Source organism: Pelophylax lessonae, assembly GCF_965119305.1.
Source record: "Pelophylax lessonae genome assembly, chromosome: 1".
Classification (NCBI taxonomy): domain Eukaryota; kingdom Metazoa; phylum Chordata; class Amphibia; order Anura; family Ranidae; genus Pelophylax; species Pelophylax lessonae.
In genome coordinates, this window is record NC_138768.1 from 610,720,395 (window position 1) to 610,741,336 (window position 20,942).

The 20,942-nt window shown below is 42.3% G+C and overlaps 1 protein-coding gene across 1 annotated transcript in view; it reads right to left on the reverse strand.

Annotated features, from left to right (window-relative positions):
• The window catches only part of COL25A1 (collagen type XXV alpha 1 chain), a 613,974-nt gene that overhangs the window by 216,170 nt on the left and 376,862 nt on the right, over positions 1–20,942 (reverse strand). The window contains exon 4 of the mRNA XM_082263198.1: positions 17,975–17,982. Coding sequence (XP_082119324.1) covers positions 17,975–17,982 — 8 coding nt within the window. The remainder of the gene's footprint in view (positions 1–17,974; positions 17,983–20,942) is intronic.

Genomic DNA, 20,942 nt, shown 5'->3' on the forward strand with positions numbered 1-20,942 from the left:
TACTGCCCACACTATAGTATGAAGCACTGAAGATGCTCAATATGTAATGAGGACATAATGATAAAGCACAAACATCAGGTATCTCTATTTTATTTATATTCCTTTTTTTCTAATAATTCTACTTGCATTCCAGTATGAGCCAGTAAAATTTAATTGCCTGTTGATACAAAAGCCTGCAATAATATAAGTAAAATATTGTTCTGTCTCGGTTTATATCACCGAATGCTGCTACATATCATAAATGCCAAGCTACAGTTATGTGTCCTTTGAGACACATATTCCTTCACTCAAACTGATGTACTTTTTAAACAGTATTCTATAATACTGAAGAATCAAAGACTTTTTGAGCTACAAAGCCACATTAGCTATATACCTTCTCTGTTCCTGGTATAGTCTACACTCCATATGGGTTTTCAGCTAGAGTTCCCTGATTATCACATGGATACAAGTTTTCTGATTATCACGTTCGTACTCCATTGAGGCTACAAGGCCGTCTGCTGCGGTGGTAATTTATTAATTCACAGACTTTTGTGAATGAATGATGTGGTTGTGCGGGCGATGATTTTAAATGGGACAGCGGCTGCGGCAGAGAGGAACCCCTGCCTGTTGTCATGGGAAGGGGTGAGGGGGTGAGGGGGGGGGGGGATGCTTAGAAACATGTTACATGTTGCACCCTAAATCCGGGTGTAACATGTAGCTTCTGAAAAATAAATGAATAAAAAATGTTTAGTGCTTCAGTTTTGTGACGTATTCTATTCAATAATTAAGTGATTACTTTTAGGACAATCCACTTCACTCAATTCCGCTGCTGATGTCAATATTGTACACTGTGCTGAACAGCGCTCATTCCTTATTCTCCACATGTGATGACCTCTGTCCCTGCAAACACCTCCACACCTGCGAGAACTCATCAGATATTTTGATCTCTTCATTTAAAAAGTGCTTCAAATTGCACATTTTCCCTCAAGGGATTTAAAGCGGTAGTAAACCACAGTTAAAGGGAAAAAAAATCCCCTGAAAGGCAATGTTATAATGTGCTAGTATGCATCGTATACTAGCACTAACACATTAGGAGAGACTTACCTTAAAGTGATTGTAAAATCTCTAAGTAAAAAATAACATACATGTTATACTTACCTGCTCTGTGCAGTGGATTTGCACAGAGCAGCCTGGATCCTTGTCAGGACCCTCATCGGCGCATGTGTATTTATATTGACAGTGTCAATAGAGCAGGTGAAGGTGTCAGAAGGGCAGGGAGTGGTGTCAGTAGGGCAGGGATTGGTGTCATTAGGGCAGGGATTGATGTCAGTTGGGCAGCGGATGGTGTCAGTAGGGCAGAGATTGGTGTCAGTAGGGCAGTGGATGGTGTCATTAGGGCAGGGATTGGTGTCATTAGGGCAGGGATTGGGGTCATTAGGGCAGGGATTGGGGTCAGTAGGGCAGAGATTGGTGTCAGTAGGGCAGTGGATGGTGTCAGTAGGGCAGGGATTGGTGTCAGTAGGGCAGCGGATGATGTCAGTAGGGCAGCGGTTGGTGTCAGTAGGGCAGCGGTTGATGTCAGTAGGGCAGCGGTTGGTGTCAGTAGGGCAGCAGTTGTTGTCAGTAGGGCAGGGATTGGGGTCAGTAGAGCAGGGATTGGTTTCAAGAGAGCAGTGGATGGTGTCAGTAGGGCAGGGATTGGTGTCAGTAGGGAAGTGGATGGTGTCAGTAGGGCAGGGATTGGTGTCAGTAGGGCAGTGGATGGTGTCAGTAGGGCAGGGATTGGAGTCAGTAGGGCAGGGATTGGAGTCAGTAGGGCAGGGATTGGGGTCAGTAGGGCAGCGGTTGGTGTCAGTAGGGCAGCGGTTGGTGTCAGTAGGGCAGCAGTTGTTGTCAGTAGGGCAGGGATTGGTGTCAGTAGAGGAGGGATTGGTTTCAAGAGAGCAGTGGATGGTGTCAGTAGGGCAGGGATTAGTGTCAGTAGGGCAGTGGACGGTGTCAGTAGGGCAGGGATTGGTGTCAGTAGGGCAGTGGATGGTGTCAGTAGAGCAGGGATTGGTGTCATTAGGGCAGTGGATGGTGTCAGTACGGCATGGATTGGTGTCAGTAGGGTAGGGATTGGTGTCAGTAGAGCAGTAAATGGTGTCAGTAGGGCCGGGATTGGTGTCAGTAGGGCAGTGGATGGTGTCAGTAGGGCAGAGATTGGTGTCAGTAGGGCAGTGGATGGTGTCAGTAGGGCAGGGATTGGTGTCAGTAGGGCAGTGGATAGTGTCAGTAGGGCAGGGATTGGTGTCAGTAGGGCAGTGGATGGTGTCAGTAGGGCAGGGATTGGTGTCAGTAGGGCAGGGATTGGTGTCAGTAGGGCAGTGGATGGTGTCAGTAGGGCAGGGATTGGTGTCAGTAGGGCAGTGGATGGTGTCAGTAGGGCAGGGATTGGTGTCAGTAGGGCAGTGGATGGTGTCAGTAGGGCAAAGATTGGTGTCAGTAGGGCAGTGGATGGTGTCAGTAGGGCAGGGATTAGTGTCAGTAGGGCAGTGGATGGTGTCAGTAGGGCAGGGATTGGTGTCAGTAGGGAAGTGAATGGTGTCAGTAGGGCAGGGATTGGTGTCAGTAGGGCAGAGATTGGTGTCAGTAGGGCAGAGATTGGTGTCAGTAGGGCAGTGGACGGTGTCAGTAGGGCAGGGATTGGTGTCAGTAGGGCAGTGGATGGTGTCAGTAGGGCAGGGATTGGTGTCAGTAGGGCAGTGGATTGTGTCAGTAGGGCAGGGATTGGTGTCAGTAGGGCAGTGGATGGTGTCAGTAGGGCAGTGATTGGTGTCAGTAAGGCAGTGGATTGTGTAAGTAGGGCAGGGATTGGTGTCAGTAGGGAAGTGGATGGTGTCACTAGGGCAGTGATTGGTGTCAGTAGGGCAGGGATTGGTGTCAGTAGGGCAGGGATTGGTGTCAGTAGGGCAGAGATTGGTGTCAGTAGGGCAGGGATTGGTGTCAGTAGGGCAGTGGATGGTGTCAGTAGGGCAGGGATTGGTGTCAGTAGGGCAGGGATTGGTGTCAGTAAGGCAGTGGATGGTGTCAGTAGGGCAGGGATTGATGTCAGTAGGGAAGTGGATGGTGTCAGTAGGGCAGTGATTGGTGTCAGTAGGGCAGTGATTGGTGTCAGTAGGGCAGGGATTGGTGTCCGTAGGGCAGGGATTGGTGTCCGTAGGGCAGGGATTGATGTCAGTAGGGCAGGGATTGGTGTCCGTAGGGCAGGGATTGGTGTCAGTAGGGAAGTGGATGGTGTCAGTAGGGCAGGGGTTGGTGTCAGTAGGGCAGGGGTTGGTGTCAGTAGGGCAGTGATTGGTGTCAGTAGGGCAGGGATTGGTGTCAGTAGGGCAGGGATTGGTGTCAGTAGGGAAGTGGATGGTGTCAGTAGGGCAGTGATTGGTGTCAGTAGGGCAGTGTATGGTGTCAGTAGGGCAGTGTATGGTGTCAGAAGGGCAGGGATTGGTGTCAGTAGGGCAGCGGATGGTGTCAGTAGGGCAGGGATTGGGGTCAGTAGGGCAGTGGATGGTGTCAGTAGGGCAGGGATTGGTGTCAGTAGGGCAGCGGTTGGTGTCAGTAGGGCAGCAGTTGTTGTCAGTAGGGCAGGGATTGGGGTCAGTAGGGCAGTGGATGGTGTCAATAGTTTTTATTTTTATTATTTTTTACAATTTTATTTTTCAATTAGTTTTTTACAAATTTTTTCGGAGCCCCATTAGGGGGCTTTGGTGAAATATCAGGGGTTTAAACAGGGGGAATCTGCACCACACAGGGTAAATAGGGTGTGTCCAGGCACACTTGGCACACCCTGTGCGCACACCTATGGGGAACATGCTGATAGAAGGTGAGAGCAGACTAATTTAAAAGAATTATGTGATTGCTTCATTCTAAAAATCCTTTGGCACATAAGACAGTTTGTTTACTTTAACTTCAACTGTTGTTTGCCTGGGCTTTACATTTAAATGGTTTAGCACTACAATGAAACCTAATTTACCTTTCAGGATTTAAATTTTGTTACTGAATGTGGCTTTAATTGTATACTATGTAAACATTGAAACATGAAATTTAGATTACGTAACAAGTAGGCTGCAGAATATTATGCAGAAGAAAGTAGAGCCTAGACAACTGCTATCAATGCATTCTCTGACACTGTTTATAGCAGGGTTGATATGTTAATTAGGCCTCTTGTAATCATTCAAGCATTTTCTGCAGCTTTGTAAACAGGCACCCAAAAGCTAATTAAATGAGCAATCAGGCCAGGTGCTTCATTTGTACTTGTCAATGGCATGTTCATTCTGTGTAGTCTTCTTTAATGTGTCATACCCCAGACAGATTTTACAAACTTCAGTAACAACTTATAAACATATTTGAAATTCGTGTATTAGATCATGTTATAGAGAATCTATCTTGTTTACATTTTAATATATTTGGGAATTGTATCAGCTTAAAATAAAACATTTCAATAACTATTTAAAAAAAGAAAAAACACTTTTTTTCCCATTAACCACTTCAGCTCCGGAAGATTTACTCCCCTTCATGACCAGGCCATTGTTTGTGATACGGCACTGCGTTGCTTTAACTGACAATTGTGCAGTGGTGCGACACTGCACCCAAAAAAAATGTATGTCCTTTTTTGTCCTCACATTAGGTCGCTCCGACTTAGGGGCGACCTGTGAAGTCGCGTGCAGCGCGACTTCGGCGCGACTTGCACGGACTTCACATAATGGAAGTCAATGCAAGTCGCCTCCAGGTCGCCCCGAAGTAGTACAGGACCCTTTTTCTAAGTCAGAGCGACTTGTGTCGCTCCTATTAGAACGGCTTATGGAACTACACAATGGGAGCGTGAGGACCACGACTTGTCAGGCTGACAAGTCGCGGTCCAAGTTGTACCAGTGTGAATGCGGTCTTAGTGGTGTTTGATCACCTCTGTGGTTTTTATTTTTTGGCCTAGAAACAAAGAGTGGCGGACAATTTAAAAAAAAAACAAAACAATATGTTTTACTTTCTGCTTTAAAACACATCCAATACGAAACTGCTAATCTAATTTCTTCATCAGTTTAGGCCAAAATGCATTCTGCTGCATATTTTTGGTAAAAAAAAATACCAATAAGTGTATATTGATATATATATTGATTTGTGCAAAAGTTACAGTGACTACAAACGATGGGATATTTTTATTTATTTATTTTTTAAATTTGTTTTACTAGTAATGGCGGGGATCAGCGACCTTTAGCAGGACTGCGATATTGCAGTGGAAAAATCGGACACCTAACAGACTTTTGACACTTTTTTAGGGACCAGTGACACTAATACAGTGATCAGTGCTAAAAATATGCACTGTCACTGTACTAATGACACTGGCAGGGAAGAGGTTAACATCAGGGGCGCTTAAAGGGTTAAATGTTTGCCTAGGGAGTGCTTACTAACTGTGGGGGAAACACAGGATCCATGTCTCCTGTACTCACAGAATGACAGTCTGTCTTGTTTAGATAGGTCGACTGTCATTCTGTCAGAGCAACGAACGATTGGCAGTTCCCAGCAGGACCCGCTGTGTATAATAACAGCGGGAGCGAGCCGCTGGTGGCGTGCTTGCATCCAACTGCACAAAGCAGGTAATCATTTGCAATAACATATATGCACTTTGTGTAGCAGTACATTCTGTGCTTGGAGGTGAGAAAAATCCATTGTTTTCCTTGAATCTGTTTGCACCAATTTTCAGAGTTATGGTGAACTGGAAAAAAAGTCCTGCATACTTTCAGGACACTATCTGCAGCTAAAGCCTCGTACACACGCACCGATTGTTGGCCGACCAATCGGCCGACTTTTGTCCAGTGTTGTTTGAAATGTGCTCTAGACTGCACACAAATTTTTTCGGCCAACAACAACCAACTTCAGAAGTGATGTCATGTGCTGGTTTACTTTCCGTGTGCTTTTTCTTCTCTGAGCATGCCGTCTTGCTCATCAGATTTTTGTCGGCCGAAATCTGTACTGACTGAGGAACAATCGGCCGTTCTGTTGACGGCCAACAAAAATTTTATAGCATGCACACCAGATTTTGTTCGGCCGAAAAGTCGCAGTCGGTTGTCAGAAGCATCATACTAACAAGCCGACAATCGGCCGATCGGATGTTGGCCGAAAATTTACGGCCAACAATTGGTGCGTGTGTATGAGGCTTTAAGCTCTTAAAGATCTGGCATTCTTGCCATTAGCTTACATGTCTGCATGAATGAGCGAGTGTGCGCACGGATGCACACTGGCACACAGGTGGTCTCAGACTGGTGCACAATGGCCTTTATAAGGGAGCCAGTTTCTCTCTGTGACTGCTTGTTGATATTCGGCTCTCCGGTGTGTTTTTCCTGTGCACCTGTGGATACCTGTTACAGACTCAGCTTGCCTCTAGACCTGTCTACCTCCTGATCTGACCTTGGCTTGTTGAATGGACTTTCTGATTTTGCTCTTCTGTGTAAGACCTTGGCTATCCTCCTGACCACACTTGCTTTTGTCCATACCAGTATCTACCCTTGGCTTAGAACTAGCTTCTCTCCTGATTCCTACTTTGCCTGAGTCCTGCTACTTCCCACGTGCAGACACTACCCTGTTGTCTCATCTGAGTACCTGGGCATCTCGTCTGACAACACTCCAGTCAGAACATCCCTGCAAGCAATTCGAGCTGGAACACATGCTTCTTTCAGCCTGACTCCTCCTGTTCCACCTTCAGGGGAGTCTGGAGCTTAGATGCAATTAGATTGTAATAAAAAGTACTATAACTGTGTAAGGCCCCCTTTCACACTTGTGCGGCTTGTCATGCGATTTGGGACTGCAAACATTGCGGCAACAAAGTCGCATCAAAATCGCTGTAAAATCATGCGACTTTGAAGTCGCACAAGTTTGAAAGGGGCCTTAAGGGTGACAATTTTCTCTAGTGCCCTAGCTAGGCAAAAAAAATAAAAAATCATCTGACTCATGGATTGTGACACACCCACAGCTTTTACATAATATTTTAGGGTCAAAGTTCTCTAAAACTTTTAAGATTCATTGCACCAGAATATATGTGTTAAAGCAACCTGAATTTACGGTATGTGCGCTGATATGACATACATTTGAAACACATTGATTTTTTTAAAGATTCCGCTTGAATTTTTATTTCAAAGTAAAAGGCCCAAATTCAGAACAAGGTGTATATATGGTTACAATAAAATGATATTTGAGCTAAAATGAATGAATGATAAAAATCAATTATAATCCTCTTCTGTTGGTAATGCAAACAGAAGCCCGGGTTGCAGACTTGCAAATTTGAGAAACAGATGCTTGATGCTGAAAAACCCATAAAGCAAAAACACATCTGGTAGAATGTGTCTTAATGGGGAAGAAGGAAACCCAATCCTTTAGACAAGGAGTATGCAAACTGTGGCCCTCCAGATGTTGCAGAACTACAAGTCCCATGAGGCATAGCAAGACTCTGACAGCCACAAGCATGACACACAGAGGCATGATGGGACTTGTAGTTTTGCAACAGCTGGAGGGCCACAGTTTGCATATCCCTGCTTTAGACTAGAGGCTCCAATGATAACTTGTGAAGCAAAACGTAAGGAAGAAAAGACAATATCCTTGTTAAAATGGAAGTCAGAGACCACATTTGGGAAGAAAGAGGCCTTAGGCCCCTAAAAAATGTTGTCCTTGTGCAACACTAAGAAAGGCTCTTTACAGGATGTAGCACCCTCCTAGATAGGTGCTAGGTAGGGAGTGTAATTTGCTCTGCCTGCTTATCAGGAGAGTGGCAGGTAAAACCTAGTTGCTCTGTCTGCTTATCAGGGGAGCAGGATTTCTAGTCAGGCCTGTTGCATGTGTCCATGTGTGATTCATCTGGTCTGAGGGAGTGTCCCCACTGTGTCCAATAGGGGAGCCTGTTGGAAAGTGGAGGAAACCCAACCAGTGACACACAGGCTTTTGTGGCTGTCCCAGTGGGTTGGCACAAACAGTGGTGCATCCTGGGATATGTTATAAAAGCCAGGGGCACATGTGGCAGGGTGTCTTTGAGCAGGAAGCCAAGTCCCAGAAGGAGAGTACGGCTGTTTCTCCTTCTGCAACTGGGAAAGGTGGTCACAGGCAGTCGGCCTGGTGAACCTGAAGGTGATGCTGAATGCAGAGGTCCAATGGATGCTGACAAGTGGAGTTTGGAGGCAATGGTGACTCTGGAAAAACAGTGTCCGTGAGTACAGAGGAACTTGCCCAGGGGTCTGCCATCAATGGGGTTCACTCCAGAAGCTAGGGACAGCGGACAGATGTCAGCACACCAGTATTGAGAGGAAAGGGGGTGCCAGTTTCAGAACCCTGTAGAGAGTAACTAAAGCAGGAACCTTTTAAACTATCTTCACTTCAGTGGTAAGGTGAAGTAGCGGCCTTATCGCACACTACAGCTAGTTGTCCTCAAGATTGTGTATAGTTCATAGTTGGAGTATCCCACTCATCCCTTCTCCTATCCCAGTTCTCAATAAAAACACAAAAACCAACATCCCCTGGATTGAATATTGACTGAGCCAAGGACTTTCAATGCCATTTGTCTGCTAAGGGTAACCCAGGGGAATCCAGAAAGTGTAATTCTCAGCAGTCCTGTAGGGGGCAATGCTACAAGGATAAGGCCACTAACTCAGGGATTCTCCTCGCAGAGGATAAGACACCACCATACCAGAAAGGTCTGAAAAGGTAATATCCCTAAAAGGTTCAAAACTTGACTTATGTGATGCTGGGAAAACCAAATTGATCTCCCAAAGAACCACATGGGAGCAAACAGGTGGAGAGATGTGAGCCACTGAAACAGAATGACCAAGGCCAAGATTTGTCCCTTAATAGTACTTTGTACTCAAGGCCAAATGTTAGTCTAGACTAGGTGGAAGGACAGACAGAATACGTCCCATAGAATACTGTATACAGTGAAAGTTCCTTGATATGCATTAAGCATAATAGGCCTTCCAAGTCCAATGGCAGTCTTTTCGAGAAGTTGATTTCCTGGCCTTCAAGAGGGTAGGTATGACTGGATATGAAAGGTCCGTCTTTCAGGACTGTGGTTTCAACAGACATTCCATTAAAGCCAGTAACTGAGAAGCAGTATGGAACACTGGCTCCTGAAACAGAAGGTCTGAATGTTCAAGAGGGGACTGTGAAGCGTCTGCCTCAAGCTGGAGTATGTCTGAGTACCACTTCCTCTAGCCAATTCAGTATAATGAACGTCTTTATTCTCAATCCTGCACAGTAGTTGAGAGAGAATATGGAGGGGTAGAAGACATAGATCAAGCGAAGTGATCCCAAACCATCATCAGAAAGTCCACTGCAAAGGCTTGAGAGTCCCTGGATCTGGTGGCAAACTTGTCCCACTTGCTGTTGAATCTGGACACCAGGAGGTCCAAATATGGTGTTCCCACTTGTGCCAAATGATTTGAAATACCTATGGATAGAGAGCCAATTCCCCTGTTGCTGATTCAGTCGCTTATGGCTGAAAAAGTCCACCTGCCAATTTTCCATGCCTGGAATGTAAAAAGCGGACGGGGCACAATAGAGGATAAAGTCTGCTTTCTTTAGAGCAGCGTGGTTTTTGTACCCCCTTGATGGTGAATATAGACCATGGCTGTGGCACTGTTCAGCTGAATTCTCATCAGATGTCCATGCAATGAAAGAGTCCAACATTGAGTAAGCAACCAAATCGTCATGGGTTCCAAAATATTGAAGAGAAGGTGAGCTTCCCTGACAACCTTATTCTCGCACTGATAGGGTGTTCAGGACTGTTCCTGAGCCCAACAATAGGACATTCATCATAAGAACTTTCCACCATTGTAGAGAAAATGGCTTTAGTATGTTGGGTGCTGGGGTAAAAACCTACCACATTAGGGAGAGTCTAGCTTTGAGAGTCAGGTGGGTAGGATTGTCCAAGTACTACATTTTGACAGAATGTTCAGTTGCAACAGCCTGGGTCAAAACTGGGAGTATGGTACGGCCTTGATGGAGGCCACCATGAAATTCAAGACCCTGAAGCAAACACAAATTAAGGACTTCCCATGAGCCCGAAAGGCTTTTAAATGAGAGCAAAGGGGCAGAAGTTGAGAATGGAAATTTGTGGATAATGATGCTTTAAAGTGGTTCTAAAGCCTCAAGGTTTTTTTTTTTTTACCTTAATGCATTCTATTAAGGTAAAAAACCTTCTGCGCTACAAACCCCCCCCCCCCCATTCTTACCTGAGCCTGATCTGATCCAGCAGATTGAAAGCAATAGACGCAGACAGGGTGGCTCGGAGCGAGCCCACATGGGTGCCCCCATGGAAAGCCGCTTTTCATGGGGGGCACTCGACGAAGAGGAGAGGCCTGAAGTGCCAGTGGAGGATTCCAGAAAAAAAGAATCAGGGCTGCTCTGTGCAAGCCCATTGCACAGAGCAGGTAAGTATACTGTGTTTTTTATTCTAATTTTATAAATACAAAGGTTTAATGTTACTTTTATCTTCAGGTCCATGGTACTCCTATCTGTGAGATGGGTCTAGCGATGACTTATGGAGGTCGGGGATCCAATGAAGCTCTGCAATCTGTACTGTCTATTCGATGTTGGCTGACAGGGAGGATTGATACTCTACAACGTGAATTCCTTGGATATGGAGCAGAGCCATAACTGAGGCAAACACCTTGATGAAAAACCCAAGAGCCCATGTGCAGGCCAAAGGAAGCAGCGCCCATACTTCCCCCATTCACTGACCAACCCAGAATTCAGGTGGAAACAGCCGATTTTATTCCCTTTGATTTTTATGCGCTGTTTTTCATAGAAGATCTGTACAAATCTATTGTGGACCAAAGCAATTTATATGCCAATCAATTTATCGCTGCAAAGTCAAATTTGACCCTTACCAGAGAGTTTGCATGGAAACGCAAAACACTGTTTCCTGAATTTAAAGCCTTTCCCGGCCTATCCCTCATCATGGGCATTACTAAAAAGAGTGAGTTGCGGTCATATTGGTCCACTGACCCAATTCATCATATGCCCGTGTTCTCTGTTGCCATGGTAAGGACTAGATACAAGCAAATCTTGCAGTTCATGCATTTCGATGACAATGAACTCTGTCATCCTCGGGGTGACCTTGGATATGACCAACCTCCATTCAGGCAGATACGACAGTCCAAATAGCAACAGCGACTGGTGTTGTTGAGAAGCCCCTCTGTGCCAATACAACCTTAACATGGGAGGGGTGGACTTCAATGCCCAGAAGATGGCATCGCACTTAATTGCCCGTAAGGCTGGTACAAGAAAGTGTCTGTATACCTATTCCAATTGGCTCTGCTGAATGCTTATGTGCTATACAAAGCATTGGGAAGAAGTGGATCCTTTCTAAAATTCCAGGAAGAGATCATCACAGCCTTTCTATATCCAGAAGGTGCTGTGGCCAAATTCCAGGCCAGATGCAGTGATCTGGCTGCATGAGAGGCATTTTTCAGGTGTCCTCCCTGGTACCCCTACCCAAAAAGCACCCCAAAGAATATGTTGTGTCTGTAGAAAATGTGAATGTAGGTGTGACACCTGCTTTTTTTGTCCCTCCTGTCCTGGCCAACCTGGTCTCTGCATCGAGGACTGTTTCCATCGCTACCACACACTAGTAGAGTATTAGTATAGGGTACAGCAGGGCACAGTCTAGGGGAACACTTTCACACGGGGTCACAAAAGATGTTAAATGGCTATCGCATTTTGAGAGACCCTAGCCTGGAACGTTTAAAGTTTTTTTACAGTTACAAAAAATAAAAACAAAAATAAAAAATAAAAAAAATAAAAATAAAAAAGACAAAAATAGTTGTCGTTTTATTGAGTTAATTTTCTGTTCTTACTGTTTTACTGTACTTTATAATATACTGCTATACTGTAATGTTTATAGCACAAAACCCTGTCAAATGACCAATTTTTGGAAAGTAGACACCCTAGGGTATTTGCTAAGAGCCATGGTGAGTATTTTGCAGCTCTCATTTGTTTTGAAAAATGAAGAAAGTAAAATAGATTTTTTTTTTTCTTTTTTCAATTTTCAAAACTTTGTATGTATCAAAAAGCAAGATCTGCCACATGCCTCTCAGCAAATAGCTTAGGGTGTCTACTTTCTGAAGAGGGGTCATATGGGGGGGGGGGGGTGTGCTATCTTGGCATTTCATGGCCTCCGAAACTGTGATAGGTAGTGAGGAGTGAAATCAACAATTGACGCCCTTAGAAAGCCTGAAAGCGGTGATTGGTTTTCGGGGTCCAGTACGTGGCTAGACTGCAAAAAAGTTTCACACATGTGGTATCTCCATACTCAGGGAAGCAGCAGGGTGTCATTTCACATATACCCATGGCATATTTGAGCAATATATAATTTTAATGACAGCTTTGTGTAAAAAAAAAAAAAAAAAAGTTTTTTCAAACACCTGTGACTAAAAAATTAAATATTCAATAGGCTCATCATGCCTCTCAGGAAATTCCTTGGGGTGTCTAATTTGCAAAAATGGATAATTGGGGGGGGGGGGGGTTGTATTGCCCTGCCATTTTAGCACTTGAGAAATGAGATAGGCAGTCAGAAAGTAAAAGCGGAGTAAATTCCAGTATATACACCATAGTTTGTAGACAGTAAACCAATAAATATACGTTTATTGAGATTTTTTTTTATCAAAGACATGTAGCTAAATCCATTTTGGTCTAAATGTATGACAAAAATTGAGTTTATTGGATTTTTTTTATAAGAAAAAGTAAAAAATGTAATTTGTTTTTTAAGATTTTCGGTAGTTTTTCGTTTATATTGCAAAAATTTAAATCACAGAGGTGATCAAATACCACCAAAAGAAAGCTCAATTTTGGGGAAAAAAAGGATATCAATTTTGTTTGGGTAGAGCATTGCATTGCAATTACCAGTTAAAGTCACGCAGTGCCAAATTGCAAAAAATGGCCTGGTCATTAACCACTTGCCGACCGCCGCACGACTATCTACGTCGGCGGTCAGCCCCTCACAGGCAAACTAACGTAGGGCTACGTTGCTTGCTTGTGAGGGTCTAGGGCCGGAGGCGCGCTCCCGCGTGGTCACGGACCCCCCCGCGCGTGTGACCAGCGGACCCGATGTCCGCCGGCCACTCGGCGATCGGCGGGGGAGAGGGAGAATGTCAGGCAGCTTGTGTAAACAAGCCACCTGTCATTCTCCTCGCTGTAAAGACACTGATCACATGGATATTGCTATTTTTGCAAAATTTACGCTCTTTTTTTGTTTATAGCGCGTGATCAAAATATCGCACAGGTGATCAAATACCACCAAAAGAAAGCTCTGTTTGTGGGAAAAAAAGGACGCCAAATTCGTTTAGATACAGCGTCGCATGACCGCGCAATTGTCCGTTAAAGTCACGCAGTGCCGAATCGCAAAATACCCCCTGGTCGGAATGGGGGTAAAATCTTCCGGGGCTTAAGTGGTTAAGGGGGTAAAGCACTGTGCAAATTCTTAGCACTATATTATTTTTTAGACTACATAAAGGATTATTCACAAACACCAGGCTTGAGGACGTATTAGTTAGTTTTCATTCTTCAAAAAAAAGACAGGAACCTGAATGATGTGGATGACATCTCTGCTGTCCTTTGCTCTAGTTTTTGTAAATAGGCTCTCTAGTATATAAAAAGCAATGGCTAAAATGATTACAGTTCTCAGTAAGCGGAGGCTGAGATCACAAAACTGATTTAAATCAGTATAATAAACTAATTTATCACTTTGACTAATATGACTAGATGGCCCTCATACACTGAGTTTTAAAATATGTGCTTTCATTTCTTTAGTCTGGCTCCGCTAACTCCATAATTCTTTTGCCAACTTTTCTATCTAAATGCGATCAAGGCAGCTGTAGGAAAAAGGGACTCAGTGTAAAAAATGGGACTTTATGGACAGAAATCTGGAAAGGTCATTGATAAAAATGATTTATCTATGTTTTGCGAATTCTACCGCATTTATTAAAATTGGTTTTGCAATTAAGCCATAAATGGTTGAGCTCTGTCTGCTTTCCATGCTTAAATTTGCCAAAAGCCATAGTTAATGTTTATAGAACTCACTCAACTCACTGCTGCATGTGGACTTTAAAACTATTGCAGTCTCAGAACTGTTTCTGTAATCTAAAAAGAAATACTGGTCAAGTGTGACCTAAGAATGCTCTGTATCCCTCGCCTGTACAAATCCTTTCAATCATTACAATTTTTATTTCATGTATACGGGTCCACAGCCAATTAATACAAAAATACATGCATCTGTTTTATAATAAGTTGTATGGTTTCATCCAGTCATTTGAACTTTGAAAACAGTGATATCTTTTAATATATCAAAACAAATTTGGAGACAAATAAGCTTTTTAAATTGCCAGCCCAAGATCTGTCTAGGTAGTGGAAAGTATCAACTAAGATTTGAAGTTGTATTGTAGGTTTTTTTTTTATTTTATCCCCTACTACAGTAATGGCGAACCTTGGCACCCCAGATGTTTTTGTAACTACATTTCCCATGATGCTCACGAACTCTGTAGTGGAGTTGAGTATCATGGGAAATGTAGTTCCAAAACATCTGGGGGTGCCAAGGTTCACCATCACTGCCTTACTACATACAATTTATGGCCAAACGTAGGTGGGTTTACTAGTAATTGAGTTCAGATTTTTGCAGTGGAGGGTACTGTTAACTGTCAGAATATAAAAACATTTAACTGTGCGCTTCCCACCTCATGGCAACAGCTTGGGAAATGCATATTTCAGTTTCAGCATGGCTGTATGCCCGTCTACAAAGACAGGTTCATTAAAACATTGTTTGTTGAGGTGTAGAGCAACATGAGTTGCCTGCACAAAGCTGTGCCCTCTTCAAAACTGGGCACTTTTACCCCCTTTCTGCCCAGGACAATTTGCAGCCTTTAGAGCCGGTTCACATTCATGCGGCTGCGGCGTTCGCATGTAATGTCGGAGCGCACTGCTCCTTCATTACATGCAATCGGCTGTGCGGTGCGAGTTTAGCCATACACTTTGTATGGCTAAATTCGCACCGCACCCGCAGCAAACACGCACAGGACCCTTTTTGGCAGCCGCATCAGGATCGGATCGCACAGCGGTTCACACTTGTGCGATCCGATCCTGTGCGAACTGCAAGATCGCACTGCGATATGCGATCAAACTGGGGGTGTCGTTAAGATTACATTGACACCCCCAGCGTATCGCATATGGCAGTGTGAACTGCCGGGGGTGCGTTTGCGATGTGGGAACAGGCTGCGGATTCGCAGCCTTCCCGCATCGCATAAGTGTGAACCGGGGCTTAGCGGTGTTGCACTTTGAATGACAATTGATGAAATGAAAACAAATGAAAAGATGTATCTTTTTGTCATAATAGTTTTGAAAATGAAGAAATTAGGAAAAATAAATAATTTTTTTTTTTTTGTTTACATACTGTAACCAGTGCAGTACAGCGTCATCATATAACTGGTGTTGCGGTGATCAGGGACACTGACTGGTGACAGTACAGAAAAAAAAAAGTTATAATTTTTTTTTTAATTATTATTTTCTTTTTTTGTGATCACAGCTAGCAACACAACTGTACACAATGGATGGCATGAAAGGTGATTGGTCACGGCAGTCACATGGAACCAGCACCGAGAATGTATTTTGATCAGTCATTGGCTGTGTCCTGTGGACATGGCCGCGGACAGATCGCGCCACTGCGTGGCTGCACGAGTGGCGCTTTCTGTCAGGACGTCATATGATGTCCAGTCAGGATCTTAAAGCTGCAGCCTGGCTATCATTGTGCTATAGGCCGGGTGGGAAGTGGTTAATCCTAATGAACACTTTTTTAATGAATTGGAATCCTGGTTGCAAGCCAGGTCCTACAGACCAACATCAATACCTGACCATTTGACTGAATAGGCACAAAGTCTCAATGACATTCTAAATAGCGTATAAAGCCTTTCCAGAAAAGAGGAGACTGGTACAGTAGTAAAAGGTGTCAATTCCATATTTATTCCCATGGTTTTAGAATAGGATGTCCAACAAGCTCATATAGGTTCATTTGTTAGGTTGTGTCCACGTCTGGTCATATAGGGGAGATGAATAAATTGGAGCACTCAGAATCTGGTGCTGCTGGGCATGGTGGTCAATCAGCTCCTAACTTTAGCTTGTTCAATAAGCTTTGACCATAAAACCTGGAAGCTGATTGGTTTCTATGCAAAGCTGCATCAGATTTTGTATCGTGTCATTTTAGTAAACTCCCCCTAAAAGTGTATGTGTGGCTAACAACCAGAGCTGTATTTGGACACAGGGGTTTATTTACTAAAGGAGTAGAAGCTATTAACTTTGCAAGGTGTATGTTCATTTAGATCAGGAAATAGTTCATGTTGAATAACCAATCACGTGTAAAGGAAATAAGAAACATGACTTTTGCTTGCAGAAAACTGGATGATTGAAGTGATCACTGCTTCACCTCATTCACTGAGCTAAGTGAACACTAACACTGCAAAGTGAACATACACTGTTTTATTGTTTTAATAAATCAACCCCAGTATGTTGCCCTTGGCATGCCTAAATGATGACACCCTCTTGTTCTTGTGTCATTGTACTTTTGGAGGCAGCATGGGCCTGGTTTATATACAAAACTAATTTTCTACTGTACAGATCTCCAGACAAGAGAGAGGAAAGATAACTTTATGTTGCACCACCTTCCCCCTACAGTTCCCCTGCTGAATTTCGTCAGGACATGGAAACAAAATAAGAATAAAGTTATTGAAACTTGTACATTTTGAGGGTCTGAGTTCTGTAACTACCTACTCACTTTCATGTCCAATTTACTGAAAAAAATAGTAAAGGAATACAGAGTGTTCATGTGAAAAATGTACTGAAGTCTTTCACAAAAACTCTATACAATCAATGAAACTCTTATTATCTAGCCCTTTGGGGAATTCACTAAATTTACAATTCACATGTTGAGCCAAGGAACCCGGGTCCACTTGAGACATCCAGGATTTTTTTTTAAATAAAACTGGGAGTTTAAAACATACTGTAATTAGCTGAATCAGCATAAAACATAACTTACTATGTAAACCGGCATGTCTTACTGGTGTTTATGGGGCCTACATACAACATCTAAAAACTTAAACTGAATTAGGTCCCAATATATTCTATAAATGTTATAGCTACTAAATTACATAATTTTGCATTTGGATACTTCATTAAATGTTTTCCTACATTGTTAACAGGGTTAAAAGTTTAAAGTAAATTAGTAATTATTAAATTTTCTTTGTTATCTTTTTAACTCTAATTTATAATTGGTATGTTAACCTATATAAGCTATATATCCGGTTACAGTAGCCCTTAATAAGACTACTCCAAGAAGATATTCAACTCAATAAAAAAACTGACATACTGTAGATTCTAACCCCCCCCTTAAATTGTATCAATGATCAAGCAATCATAAGCAAAAAAAAAAAAATTGGAATGTTGGTAAGCCCAGGTTAAAAAAAGATGACAATTAGGTATAATACAATTATTTTTGACTATACAGTACTGGAAACAGTTTTGACAGATATAAAAATTTCAAATTTAAACAGCTTTTACAAAAAGAAAAGATGTTTAAGAATTTAACATGTCAGCTCTGAAAGTTACAGTTATACATTACATTTGGAAATAAATAAAAATTATTTTTACATGACTGCCATTACTGTCTTATCAGTTGAATACATTTCTCCCTGTTTAATATAGATGTAGATTTATGTTTCTTTGTATGCACAATTCCAAGTTCAATAACTATTATACATTCTTCTAGCTACAAGATCACTGATATAACCATTTTAAGTGATTTAGTATTTATGGACGTTAGTTTTTATTGTTAAACCTGGCTATTTTAAACTGTTTACTAAAAAGATATCAGTGTACCATCAAAAACCAAACCCTCCAATAGTATATTAAATAGTGATAAAAAAAAAAAAGATCTCATACTTACAGGTGGTCCTGTGAAGGGACAAAACAGAAAAAAAAAAGAAATAAAACACAAATTAGAAACATATTAAAATAAAACAAAAGAAAAAACACAATATACTACACTTTTAGTAGTGTACAACAAGTTGATTGTGTTTTCTATATTATGAAAAACATTTTGTGCCTTTCTGCCCTGTATATTAGATGTTGAAGATATATTGCCAATTAGAATAATAGGCCTTGCTTTAGGAAATACCAAAATGATTAACTCACTATAATCATTACAATAATTTAGCATCCTGAATCCATGATTGTTTGGAAGTATGTGCTATGTTATGACTTCAGCAGTTAGGTGTATATGTCGCTATATTTGTATATTATTTAACTCATGCCTGGCTTTTCACAGATTTTATATGAAGACTTTAGTTCCACTTTAAGTGTCTAGAAGGAATGGCCAACAACAAGGGCAAAAATAAAACTTAACTAAGTAACGGGCGGTTTTAGAGTCATTGACAATAAATGTATTATTACATTTTTTTCAAAGGAATGAATATTACTCTTCCAAGATTATATAATATAAGGCTACTCTTGGCTACAAAATGTGCCTTTTTAGTGAAAGAGTAAAAACAATATTGCCAGTCTAAACCATTGCTTTTTATGCTTTAATAAACTTAGTAAAGTGAACTTCCCAATCAATGATTTCAATTAGCCTGTGTGTATTACAAAGAGTGATCTGCCTTTCACTGAAAGATCCCGCAGATGTAACTTTAATTCTCTTTTCCCAGTGACTTTTTTATTGGAATTTATTGGAAAGTTAAGTCAAACAGCAGTAAATATATTTCATTTGCAGGAAAGAAAATTAACGTGTAACACAAAATCTGTTTTATTAGAGCTGGCGGGCACATTTTATTTTTTATAACGGTCTAATGTATTGGTGCAGCTTATTTACCAGATATATGTATAAGAGTATATTATTCCCTTCAATTTGCAGGTGCAGACTGCAGCAGTCACCATTAAATTAATAAATGTTCAACTATTACACTGAAGGATAATAAAAAAAAAAAAATACGAAATGTGTACCAATAATTTGTTCTACTTCTGCAAAACAGGTTTTTAGATGATTTCTAATTGAATCTTAAATCATATAAAATATATCTTCACCACAGACTTCTAAAAGAGAATGATGGGTTATGTTTATACTACTTTATTCTTTTCTGCTACTGCTTTTTTAATGGGAATGACAAACCATGTGTCTGCCACATGGTACCACAGACAGCAGCTGGTGATTTTGTGAAATGTGCTCTGCACATGCCACACATTGTGGTTGGGCTGCATTGCCAAATATATTACAGGTGCATTTTTGGGCTTCCCTAATGTATCACATTCCAGTACATAAAAACAATGCACATGCCCTAAAAGGTGTTTTATTTTAATATTGCCCTAAAGTGGTGATAAACCCAAAAAACAAAAATGTAATATATTGCAGCCTACCTATCTTTATATGTGGTGGCTGCATTATTTTTAAAGCTTTTTTCACCAGTCGATCTGGCCAGTAACACCCCTCCTGTATTAGCATGTCCCCACTCTGGATGAAAGAGAACAGGGGCACCTTTGGACAGCAGCATTGCCAGACTGGGGGGGGGGTGTTAGATATACTAGCAAATTTAGATACACTAAGGCCCCTTTCACACAGGCATTTTGAGCAGGTACGCCTGTCAGTTTTCTTAAACTAACCTAATTGGAAGGTCCATGGAGCCCTATGGACAGGCAGATGTAAATAGACTTCTGGGTCCTACTAGGTCTTTTTCCATTTTGGTGGACCAAATCAGAGGTAGTCTGATGTAGACGGACAGCAGAGTCCATTTACATCTGTCTGCCATAGAACACAGCAAGGTCTGCCCATGGCCACTCTGCATAAATTAAACAGGCACAGATGTGACATCCATGCTGCTTGGCTCCGATAAGTAAGGGAATCTGCTTTACAGATCCCTTGCTGATTGGAGCAGACTCTGCTCTATGTAAAAGGGCCTAACAAATTGAGGCCTAGCTCCAGCTCATGCTGCAGTTAAATAACCAGTCACAGCAAACTATCTTTTATTCCTTTTGGGATAAAGGTTTTACACAAATAAATATAATTTGATGATTGTAAGCACCCCTGTCAGTTGCAAATGGTTTCTCTCAATAGTCTAACTGCTACATTTGCAGGACAGCTTGTTCTGTTGGAAAACAATAGACTTACTGACTGGATCACCAGATAAAAATAAAGGAAAGAAAGCTTAAAAAATAAAACAAATGCAGCCATCACATCTACAAATTGGTAAGCTGCAATATAATAAATGTTTGCTTTTTGGGTTTAAAGTGATACTAAAGTCTAATTTTTTGTTAAAAATAAAAAACATGTTATACTTACCTGCTGTGCAGTTGGTTTTGCACAGAGCAGCCCAGATCCTCCTTTTCTTGGGTGCCTCTTCGGCTCCCCTGGCCTTTCCCTCCTGTTGAGTGCCCCCACAGCAAGCAGCTTACTATGGGGGGACCTGAGCTGAGCCACAGCTCCCTGTGTCCATTCAAACACAGAGCTGTGACCCGCCCCAACCCCTCTCTCTCCTCATTGGCTCACTGACTTTGACTGATAGCAGGGGGAGCCAATAGTGCTTCGCTGCTATCTCAGCCAATAAGTAGGGAGAGTCCCGGACAGCCGAGTCTCTTAGGCAGCATCGCTGGATCAAGATGGGGCTCAGGTGAGTATTGGGGGGCTGAGGGGGACTGCTGTACACAGAATGCATTTAATCCTAATGCATAGAATGCCCTCTGCCTTTAGAATGACTTTAATACTGCCTAATAAGCAAAAAGTAAATCAGACTCATCACTTGAACATGGAAATTCTAAAGCACATGTGTTAAACACAAAGCCTGTGGGCCAAATCCAGCCCTCCAGGCCATTTAATGTGGCCCTCCTACCTCTCCTGCATCTCCGTCCCCAGCTTCTTCCCAGCA